Here is an 11,333-nt window from a genome sequence, read left to right on the forward strand (position 1 = left end):
TGGGGAGGGCGCCGCCGCCTCCCACATGAGGCCGCGGGGCGGGACCGCGCCCAGCCCGGGGGAGGCTCCGCGCCCTCCTGCCCGCGGGGAAGGCAACCTGCGGGAGCTTGTATTAGCACCTAAGTTGTTTAATTGTAGAGAAGGGACACCGCCTCCCCCGGGAGCTTCCAGTCGGCGCCGGATACATCAGCGGGGTGGACCCGGGTTAGGACGGCCCCGGAGGATGAGCGCCGCACCTTGCCGCGCCCGCCCCGGCGGTGTTGGGTTCCCAAGCAGTCTGGCGTGGGGCACACGGGCAGCGTTAACACACCGGGGAGCCGCAGGGACTCCCGCCGGGAGCCCCCGGCAGGCGGCCTGTCGGCTTCCCCGCCCTCCCCCGCCCCGCAGCGAGCTCCGCGCCGGTGCGCCGTTCCCCGGGAAGCCGGAGCACCGTCCTCTCAGGTGTTCTGCTCTCCCTTCGCGGAAGCGTCAACTGCGTGGCTTTTACGCGCCTATGCGTGCGAGATCAAAAACCAATCTGAAAAATAAAAACAGCTTAAAAAGGGTGACCGGACCGCAGGCGCACGCTGCCGCGAGCAGCCCCCGCCGTTTAACGGCCGGCGGGTCCCCGCCCCGCGAGGGCGGGCGGGCTGTGAGGCGCTGGGCACGGCGGTCGCTGTAGTGATCTTGCCGGGAGCCGTTCCTAGCGGCGGGCGCAAGAGGGAGCGGTTCAAACTACCGCTCCCAGGGGCCGCTGCTGCTTTCTTCCCCTCCACCCCTAAGATTTCCGCCGGGGCAACGGCGAGGGGCGGCTGTCGGCGGGTAAAGGCCGATGGGGGCTCCTGGCCTGAAGCAGCGGCGCGCTGAGGGCGGGAGGCTGCGCTGACTCTCCCCCAAGGGCTCCCCCGGGACAAAGGGTGGCGGTGGCGAGAGGCAGAAACTTTCCGTTTAGCTCGGCTGCCGCCGCCGTACTTCCGTGGGGGCGCCTGGGGGCCGCGGCCCGGCATGCTGCCCGCCTGCCTTGTGCGGGCGGGGCAGCGCGGCGAGCGGCTGCGGGTCGCCCTGGGGAGGTGGCTGCTCGCCCCCCCCGGTTGGTCGCTGGCGGGGCCGGGGCCGGGACCGGGGCACTGCCTGAGGTGGCGGCACCAGCCCGCCCCGTTGCTCCGGGCCGCCCGGCAGAGCATCGGGACGCAAGCCGGGGGGCTGAGAGCTGGAAAACCTGGCGAAAATAGCAAGCATGTGTCCGTGCAGAGGGGTGGGAAAGAAGAAACTGTGCTATCGGCTGCTCAGAAAGGTAAGCCGGGCTGTAGGCACTCGTGAGTGCAATGCTCAGCGCTGCTCAGAGAGGCTGGCACGGAAAAAGTTACTGCTGCAGCGGAGATTTTAGAGCCCCAAAACTCGGGAATTGGAAAAAAAACACAATTCTCAAAAAAAAACAGGCCCTTTTCTATTCACATCGTCTTGTTTGCAGCAGTTGATACATTTCAGCGTATGTATTGCACAAACAGAACGGAAATTATGTAGCTTCTGCCAAGCAGCTTGTTGATTTAGTGTTTAGGTCACATCAGGGATAAGATGTAGTAGCCTCTCATTTCCCTTTTCAAAAGGAAAACCCGTCACACACAACCCATCTCGATGCTGTTAAAACAAGTTTACTTCCAGCAAAATTGTCAAAGCTCTACATGTGGTACTAGTTTCTTTATAGGATGGCTGTCGTTTTGGTTGGTCTCATTCACTTCAGTGAAAAGTGATTACTATGTAATTAGCCTCAGAAATTGTAAGTGCTTTGAAAGGCTTTATGAAAAACATCCTCGACTGATTAGAAGGCTGCAGGGAAAATGGTTATTAAAGTTTTCTCGGTAACTTGTACTTCACTGAAAGGCACACCTTATCACTTAAACAAATCAGTAGTCTTTCCAAGTTCTCAAAAATATTTTGTAACAGAATCTCATATGACTTTTTTGGAGTGTATACTGACACTTTTACTAGTACATTAGATCAAAACCAACACATAAAAACTAATCAGATAAACCGCAGTTAACAGTCTCAACAAACAAAATACATATTTTGGTCTCATATCCCTACTTTTTATTGTTTAATTGATTGAGAATTCATAAAATCAGTTATTTTCAGTCAGTGTGTGCAATTTATAAGCTTACACATTTTTATCTTTACTTCTCCCTTTCTCTGTGTAAGTATTGCAATGATTGTGGGTTTATATGGTAGCTTGAATACTGCAGTGCTAGATACCTCATTGGTTCTTAAAAAAGCCTAGCTGTCATGTAGATGAAAAGTAGCAATAAGTGCTGTTCTGAGTCTTGAAAACATCTAGTAGGAAAATGGCTTAATATGGAGATATAAATATGCCCTGCACAACATAAGAGACATTCCATGGTCTCTTTCTTTTAGTGATGAGGCATTATGGAAGCTGTTGTTGGAATTTTTTCTTCTGCCAAAATGTTACTTGAGCTGCAGACTAATAGAAGAGCATTTATGTAAGAAAGCTATGCAACTCTTACTGTCCAAGATTGTAACTCCTGCATTGTTTTCTGTCTATTTCAGTGAAAGAAGCTGGAAGAGACTTTACCTATTTTATTGTGGTGCTTGTTGGAATTGGTGTTACAGGTTATTTTTAAAAATTACATTGTTTATCAGAAGACGCTTTTCATTAATTCCATCTGATTTGATTAGTTTTCATTCCATTTGCTGTTGTTTCTGTTACAGGTGGTTTGTTCTATGTGATTTTTAAAGAGCTATTCTCTTCTTCTAGTCCAAGTAAGATCTACGGAGATGCCTTGGAGAAATGCAGATCTCACCCTGAGGTTGGTTTTTGAATCTTAGTCCTAAGTTTGTTTCTCAGTAGTTACTGTCTCCCTTTGAGTTGAAAGTTTGCACAAGGGATCACGCAAGCAAAGCTACGGGAAGACGCACACGGTGCTTAGCAGGCAAACACCAGCAGATCTGCCTGTGCTTTTAGCTGGCCAGAGGTGGGTCAGCTCCAGATTGGAGCCTGTATCAGGACAAGTTAATGCAAGCGCTGAGCCAGAGTGAATTAGCCTGCTAAAAGCCAAGTTAAGTGAATGTACCACAGCACAACAACTGGTGCGACAAGAGTGTCTGCCCTTTCAGAGCTTGTGCTCGTGTCTCCATACAGAAAGTCTTATAGACATACCTGAGTGCCTACTAAATGTAGTACTTAAGGAGTTCTGCTGGTCAGGGAGGCACTTATGTTTTGTAGATCTGGCCTCCTGCCTTTCCTCAGCACAGTTTTTCTGTTGTAACACTTCACTAGGGTTCTGTCATTCTGCGAAGCACCGCATAAGTATCCAGGAATTTAAATTCTTCATTTGAAACATGGTTAGCCTTCCTGTGGCTAACAGGAAAAGAGAAAGAGAACAGTCATGTGATCACACAGTCACATAAGATAGCTAGATGTAAACAAAAATCAGTCTAAAACTAGATTTTTAAAAACCACTACTTCAGGCAAAACAAGAAATGTATGGAACAGCTTTCAAACAAGGTTGCCACAGATGACTCTGAGGATAACTTAGAAATGAAGTGACAAGTTGTCACTAGAATAAAAATGAAGACAGCTTTGGAAAAAGTTTGTAGAATTAAAACTTCTCTCCAGTGCTTGTACAGTAAAAGTTGCCCTCCCTTTCTAACCAACTTCAAAGTAAGTTTAAAACTAGGTTAATTTGGTCTAGCTTTATAGATCTGAAAAAAAAAAAAACACCCCACATTGAATTTCTTAAACAGTAGTGTTTTTTAGATGATGTAAAGGGGAACACATTTGCATTTTAAACTTTGAAACATATTCTTTTGGAGGAGACATGACTAAATATTTCATGCTTTTTTTTCCTTTTTACACAAAATGTCAGTAAAGTAGAAAATATACAGTAAGAAGAGAGATTAAAATGTCATAATCTCAGAGGACAGTACAAATGGAACATATTAGTAGGATTTTAATATGCGACTGTAAAAGAAAAGCAGTGAAATACAGAGGAATTTTCCTTACACTGTTTTCATTCATAAACTCTTCTATTCTTGAGACATCAGACTCACAAGGGGCATTTTGTTGAAAGAAAATGCATTCACAGCAGGGGTGTGAGCTGATACTGTTTGAATGTGATACCTTCTGACAACTCAAACCTCTTTTCTCTTGTAGATAATTGGTGTTTTTGGTGAATCTATTAAAGGTTATGGGGAGGCAACAAGAAGAGGAAGACGACAGTTTGTCAGGTGCCCTTTGGTGTTTGCCCCATATAGATACTAGTTTTCACACAGCAAAGACATTTTGGGTCACATCATAGGAAGTTCGATCTAGATTAATGAACTGTGTGTGACGTACCCTGTCACTTTTGAGTGAAAATCAAAGCAGTTTTTTGCAATACCTCTTGTGTGGCACATACCACTAAGTACAGTGCACATACAATATAAAATGGCAATTCTGGGTGCCTCAAAACAAGCAATGGTCAGCACGGTAAACATAGAGCTGGTGTCTCCAAAAAATAGGATGAGTCTGAAGAGAGTGGTACAGAGGCCTAAACATGCATCTGGGGAGCAGTGATGTGACTGAAGTTTACAGTCTGAAAACCCTCAAATAAGAGTAAAACTGTTCTTTGAGAGTTTTTCTCCTTTTGAAGCAGTAGTTCTTATCGGCCAGAAAGAGCAGGAGGTGCTAACTTTCAGACTTTCAAGAATCCAGCTTGCTCTGTTTAAAGCTAGGCTGGCTCTGACTGTACATGTTGTAGTCACTGCAGTGACTATTGTCCCGAGCTGATACACAGTATTGACTGCCCATTTCTTATATTGCTTTTTGGTACTTGAGGCCACATCTCTACTGTGTATTTAACAGAACATCTCTCACCTAGACCTTTCATGAGTGTGTCTATTAATCTCCTTTTAAGGGAAACAACAGAACTAATTCTTACAAAATGTAAATCCTCCCTGCACTATAACCCAATAGGGGCTTTGTCTTTATTGGGTTCTTTGACTTGAATTTATTCAAGGAGATTTCACATAGGATGGGACACATAAGCCCAGATATACATCTTGAACCATGAAATTGAGAATTTTTTTTCCAGAGGAATGTGGTTTTTACTGGTGGAAGGTTATCTTTTCACCAGACTCTGTGAAGAAGTGTTTAAAGTGGAGCTGCTAAACCAAAAGGATATGCACAAACGTTTTAAGCATCTGTCTGTAAAACAAACTATGTAAATAAGTAAATGTACTATAGCTTTCCTAGTATTCAATTTCCATCATTTTGAAAGTCTAGTATTTTAAATAAATTTTTTGAGCTGAGGACCTTGCACGATTGTAGCATTTGTGTCTGCAATATAAGGATGACCGTAAATGTCTCAAAAATGTACAGATTTTTTTTGTGTATGAACACCTTGAATGTGAAGTTACTGTGGTTCATTGTCTTTATTATCTGTAACCCATCATGTCACCTTAAACTGTATTGGAAGTTTAATTCACAGTGTTTATCTGGGCATGACTGATGGAAATAAGAGCTTGGTAGCATGCAGCAGTTAGTAATTTCAGTAGGAAACATAAACTGGCACCAGAACTCTAGTTTGACCATTGGTTTCTGGAAGTGGTTGCCTTGAAAGTGACATGACCTTTCTATTTATCTAATATTTGAGCATAACCTAACTCCAGTCTAAATATCAGCATTTAGGCTGGAGATCTTATATCAGTGCCAAAGTTACACAACTTCAGTAGCACAAAATTATTGCAAAATAAGTAAAGCTATATGGTAAACTGTTTGTTTTGATGTGATTTAACCAACCTGATAAGTTGACAAAACATTCTTTGTGTGTTTTGGCTTGGTAGCTTAGTTTAAGTGCCTAAAAAAACCCCTGGCTGTCTTGGTGATGTGGGTGTTCCTTTCTAGATGTCAGGCTCTGAATCTGGGGGTTCTTCAGAATAAATACAAGGAAATTCCAGAATTTTCAGCCATTGGATTGCTGTTGAGTTTTGAGGGGAGGACTGGGGTGAGGACATTTAAGCACTTCATCTGTTAATCCTCAACTGCTAATTAGTTCGTTCTTCTAACTCCACTACTCCTTATATGCTCGCAATAAAGCTTGGGAAGAGTAGTAGAGAAGGAACCCGTAGTAGCGTAAGGACTGCATCAGAATACACTTTCTCACAAAATAGTTAAGCAGCTCCTCTAAATAAGAAGTTTAAATTTGTATCCTTGCTGGGTGGGTTGGGTTTTTTGTTTTGTTTTGCTGTTTTTAGTCACATTGAATACGTAAAGGATGGACTGAAACATATGCGTTTGAAGTTCTATATTGAGGGCTCTGAACCAGGGAAGAAGGGGACAGTCCATGTGGAAGTCAAAGAGGTATGTACAATTGCTTGATATAGCTGACAAGCTTAATCTTGAATTTAAACTACCGCAGAGAGAAAAACAGAGCCTGAAATTATTTTCCTTACAGAATCCTGAGAGAGGAAGATTTGAGGTCCGCTACATATTTGTGGATGTTGACACCTATCCTAGAAGAACCATTGTCATAGAAGACAACAGATAGTCAATGATTAAAGTTGCCGCCTCATCTTATTGAGTATTGGATGATGCTGGTGTAGCCAGTCTACACATGAATTGTTTGGTGTTCTCAATTGTATCTTGCAGCTTTGAGATTGTGTTACAGGACGTAACCTCTCAGGGCCTCCATTGAGGTCTTCCAGAATAACAGATAACAGGATTTGAAGTGAAGCCAATGAAAAATAGCAGAGCCATCACTTACGGCAAATACTTTTGACATAGGAAAATAATGGCTCATAATAAACAGTTTAATGCTGGATAATACTTCCAGACACCTAAAAACTGAGTCTTCCAAGATTTTAGGTTTGGATGGGGAGCCTTTTGTCTTCCTTTGCTTGGATTTCCCACTAGCACTGCAATAAAGAAAGTGGTATTTTAAGTGTAGGCAAACTCACTGTTTTCATTCTGGATGCCTTTGTGTAGATAAGGAGGTAAAATAAGAATGTACATTAGTGATGCAAAGGGGATCTAGCCCAAAGGCATGTAAGAATATGGATTGTGAAGACACACATCCATGGCAAATGGCTGAAGATAAAGACTTCAATATTGGTATCTTCTAAATAGATTAACAGCACACAGAACAGCAGTACTCTCTGCCCCTTCCAACGTTTGCCATACTGCTCTGCTAATTAATGACGGTGTTGTAGCTGCTCAGCACTGCCCACAGTTTTTGCATTAACTAACCTAAATCTTCTGGGAATCAGATTCATATAGGTTTACCCAAATGCTCAACTCATGACCACAGTTCTCACCTGGGTTTCTTCTTTAGTGCAACATGGCAGACAGCAAGCATAACCCTGTGTGTTAATAATCGGACTCAGTTGTGCCCATCTGTCAAGCAGCACCAACCAAAAAATTTCAAGCCTTGGCTTCTTATATTTAACCACTTTCTTAAACACCAACTAATGCGTTTTTCTGTAGTTACCTATCATGTGTTATGAGCTTTTTAGTTCACTTATTCCTACGTAAAGCACACACTGATGTTCAGTTATCAGCCCGTATTATGAGTTCATTGAATGGTACATTCAGACTGTAGAAACGATTTTTAATAGTAAATGGTATAGGTACAGCAAAAAGGCCAGCTGTTAGCTTTACTTCTGTTTTAGAGCCTTGTTTGCACTGAAGAAAGAAACTGTCAGGACTAGAAACTTTCCGGGAAGGAAAAGACGATGACCTCACATAATGATGTTTTTCCAACAGTGCAGGTACGTGAAATTCTATGTCAGGCTTGTGGTAAAACAGCAAGAATTGGCCGCTGGGGTTAATGTGTATGTTTGGCTTCAGCTTGAGAAGACAGACTGAGAATTTGATTATTGGCAACTGGATTTATTTACCATGTTTTTTCAGGAGCAAGGACTTCCTAACATACACAGAAATATAATGTATTTCAAGGGTCATGTGAAAAAACTGTCTGTTTGGAAATCGGATCCCTGGTTGTTTGGTCCCTTTGAGACATCAGAAGTTTTTAAAGTTGCCTGCAAAGCTGTCAGTACCATGGTCCTTGCACTAAGTGCCCATGTCATACTTTGGCATTTCTGTCAGCCATGGCCTTTTGGCAACCGGTCCAGACCCATATGAGAAAAATGGAGACAGACCAAAACTGACAATAAGGAAAGAGACACGAGTATAATTTAAAAGGCACAGATGGATGTGGAGTTGTCCGCAGTGCAACTGACCTTCACAATTTCTCCGTGATGCTATGACTGTCTAAAAGCAAAGTACAAACCTCTTTTATACACTGCAGTTCAAGAAACTGGAGAATACAGAGAAACAACTCAGGGGATTACTTTCAAGCTTATTTTTGGTTAGGGTAGCCCCAATATGACAGGGTTATAAATAAAATGTTTCTCATCTTGTACTTGCATGGAGCGCGCTGTTGTCATTTTCACAACTCGTCTTTCTCCTGTGGAGTTGCAAGAAAGCGGATGGGTGAGCACACTGGCTCAAAGCAGCAGGATACACAGCCGTAGTGGCACCCTCCATACGCTTCCTAACAAACAAAACGTCTCACAGGCTGAAAGAAAGCTGCAGTGGAGGAGTATATCATATATAAATCATTTTTGAATATCATCCTGCTTTGTAAATAGCAGAATACTAGTGAGGCAGGATAATATATTGCTTCTAAAAAGTGGAAAAATACAATTGCTATTATAAATGCAAAATCATAACTATCTCCAGGAACTGCTAATTGCTCCTTCCTAACTAGAGCTTAACACTCTTGTGGGGGGTTGACCCTGGCTGGATGCCAGGTGCCCACCAAAGCTGCTCTATCACTCCCCTCCTCAGCTGGACAGGGGAGAGAAAATATAACAAAAGGCTTGTGGGTCAAGTTAAGGGCAGGGAGAGATCACTCACCAATTACTGTCACAGGCAAAACAGACTTGACTTGTGGAAAATGAATTTAATTTATTACCAATCAAATCAGAGTAGGGTAATGAGAAATAAAACCAGATCTTAAAACACCTTCCCCTCTTCCCGCGCTTAACTTCACTCCTGATTTCTCTACCTCCACCCCCCAGCAGCGCAGGGGGACGGGGAATGGGGGTTGCAGTCAGTTCATCACACTTTGTCTCTGCTGCTCCTTCCTCAGGGGGAGGACTCCTCACACTCTTCCCCTGCTCCAGCGTGGGGTCCCTCCCACAGGGGACAGTCCTCCACCAACTTCTCCAATGTGGGTCCTTCCCACGGGCTGAAGTTCTTCATGAACTGCTCCAGCGTGGGTCCCTTCCATGGGGTGCAGTCCTTCAGGAGCAGACTGCTCCAGCGTGGGTCCCCCAAGGGGTCACAGGTCCTGCCAGCAAACCTCCTCCAGCCTGGGCTCCTCTCTCCCCGGGACCACAGGTCCTGCCAGGAGCCTGCTCCAGTGCAGGCTTCCCACAGGGTCACGGCCTCCTTCAGGCATCCCCCTGCTCCAGCGTGGGGTCCTCCACGGGCTGCAGGTGGAGATCTGCTCCACTGATAACCTCCATGGGCTGCAGGGCACAGCCTGCCTCACCATGGTCTTCACCACGGGCTGCAGGGGAATCTCTACTCCAGCACCCGGAGCACCTCTTCCCCCTCCTTCTTCACTGGCCTTGGTGTCTGCAGGATTGTTCCTCTCACATATTCTCACTCCTCTCTCTGCTGCTGTTGTTGCACAGCAGTTTTTTCTTAAATACTTTATCCCATAGGCGCTACCACCGTTGGTGATGGGCTTGGCCTTGGCCAGCAGTGGGTCCGTCTTGGAGCCAGCTGGCATTGGCTCTATTGGACATGGGGGAAGCTTCTAGCAGCTTCTCACAGCTGCAGCCCTGCCGCTACCAAAACCTTGCCATGCAAACCCAATACACCTCTTTTGTTTTGGTGGAGTCCAAGCAACATAGCAAGTCAGTCGGTCTCCCCCCAGGTGGGAAGGGGTACAGAGCCCTTTCAGGGTTCCTTCAGTCATCCTCTTTGCTGAAGCTGCATTACACACCCTGTCATGGTTGGGTCTAAAAGTTATTCACAGACTAGGGGAGCTATAACACTTGCAGCCCTATATCTGACAATATCTCCTTTCCTCTTGGCCACCTCCCTCAACACCATCACCCCCCCTAGAGAAAAGGGAGAAAGACCTCAGTATTTGTAATTAGCTTCTGACATTCACCTATTTATAATCAGTGACATGGGCTGTGCCCCTGGATGAATTTTGTAGCACAGATATTGTCTTTTTACCATACAGTGCTAGTTACTCTCCCATTGGCAAAAGGCCACATAAATGGAGGGGATTTTTAGCTCTAGAAATGTTCTCCTGTAATTCCAGGAGAACATTTGGTATTTCCTTTAAAGCTGCCTTTATTGTGGAATAACTAAAGTGCCCAAGAAGTAGTGTACTCTATCAGTGTACTTTGTTTTCAGTCCTGTTACCAAAATGTTAGCTAAATACATTAAGAGAGATGGGCATCTCTCTTACTTTGTACAAAATGTTCAGGAAGCCAAATGGTAGTGAGATCTTCACTGGTGTCTCTTTAAGAAAACTATCCAGCCTTAATTATCGTTACCTTCAAAACGTTCTGAAAAACACAATATTCCATTTATACTTCTCTCATTCCCATCTTGTCTATGTCTACAAGTAGCATTTATCAGGATGTGTCCTCAGTCCATAAAGTGTTCCTCATGATTTTTTTTTACTGCCTGCATCACCTGGCTAGCTAAACAGATATACAAGGGTATTTTTCTTTATATTTCTGGAACGGGGGAACATAGCTCTAAAGGAAATAACTTTTCCTGCTTTGTGAAAAAGCTGACAATATACTTAATAAAATGAAGGCAAAATAAAAGAAGCAGCAGAAGAAATCCACCTTTAGCTGGGCTTAGATATATTAGTGTTCTTAATTTGGATAAATGACAAATACAAATGCTCTCAAATCTCAGTGGAGGAAAGCTTTTGGGAATGCTTTTTCTAGTAAAATCTCTTCAGTGAAGAAAAAAAAGGATCTTCATAGCTTGATTTATCGTCCTCCTCCTAGCCAGATACCTATCACCAGTGAGATTATTTAAGCCCCATAAGATTCCAAGGGCATTCAAGTGTTGTATGTATGTAGTTTGGCAGCAGAAAAATAAGTTTTAAACGGCTCTTGCTAACATAGAAGTCTTGTGGGAACTAGTTACTTCTTTCCATATTCCTTGTGAGGCTGAAGTTCTGTCAGTCCCTATGGGCCAAGCTGGGATCCACGCTTAAAAAATTATTTTCTCAAATCCTGTTTAAAGCAAGCAAATATATGGGAACACCTTCATCAACATTAGGTGAAGAAGATTAGTCCAGCAAGACATGCGGTTT

The 11,333-nt window shown here is 44.0% G+C and overlaps 1 protein-coding gene across 3 annotated transcripts; it reads left to right on the forward strand.

The window, feature by feature from the left end:
• Nucleotides 1-765: 765 nt before the first annotated feature.
• Nucleotides 766-8,393, forward strand: TIMM21 (translocase of inner mitochondrial membrane 21). Of its 3 annotated transcripts, XR_014228453.1 has the most exons (7): nucleotides 766-1,273; nucleotides 2,542-2,604; nucleotides 2,704-2,801; nucleotides 4,148-4,221; nucleotides 6,229-6,334; nucleotides 6,429-7,740; nucleotides 7,883-8,393. XR_014228453.1 is itself a non-coding variant. In XM_082314656.1 (6 exons), exons 1-6 carry the CDS (start codon nucleotides 985-987, stop codon nucleotides 6,519-6,521), a joined length of 723 nt encoding a protein of 240 aa, XP_082170782.1. In that variant the 5' UTR covers nucleotides 766-984; the 3' UTR covers nucleotides 6,522-8,393. The 3 variants fall into 3 exon arrangements, 2 of the variants coding, with proteins under 2 accessions (XP_082170782.1, XP_082170783.1); XM_082314656.1 differs by having other exon boundaries at nucleotides 6,429-8,393; XM_082314657.1 differs by lacking the exon at nucleotides 2,542-2,604 and having other exon boundaries at nucleotides 6,429-8,393.
• Nucleotides 8,394-11,333: the final 2,940 nt, after the last annotated feature.

The sequence above is a fragment of the Platalea leucorodia genome (genome assembly GCF_965183815.1).
Source record: "Platalea leucorodia genome assembly, chromosome: 1".
In the NCBI taxonomy this organism is placed as follows: Eukaryota; Metazoa; Chordata; class Aves; order Pelecaniformes; family Threskiornithidae; genus Platalea; species Platalea leucorodia.

What these genes read in the sequence shown, in the direction of transcription:
- TIMM21 (XM_082314656.1), top strand. Translation starts at nt 985, where the DNA reads ATGCTGCCCGCCTGCCTTGTGCGGGCGGGGCAGCGCGGCGAGCGGCTG. An exon ending in GCTATCGGCTGCTCAGAAAG is followed by an intron (nt 1,274 to 2,541) that starts GTAAGCCGGGCT and finishes TGTCTATTTCAG; the next exon opens with TGAAAGAAGCTGGAAGAGAC. An exon ending in AATGCAGATCTCACCCTGAG is followed by an intron (nt 2,802 to 4,147) that starts GTTGGTTTTTGA and finishes TTTCTCTTGTAG; the next exon opens with ATAATTGGTGTTTTTGGTGA.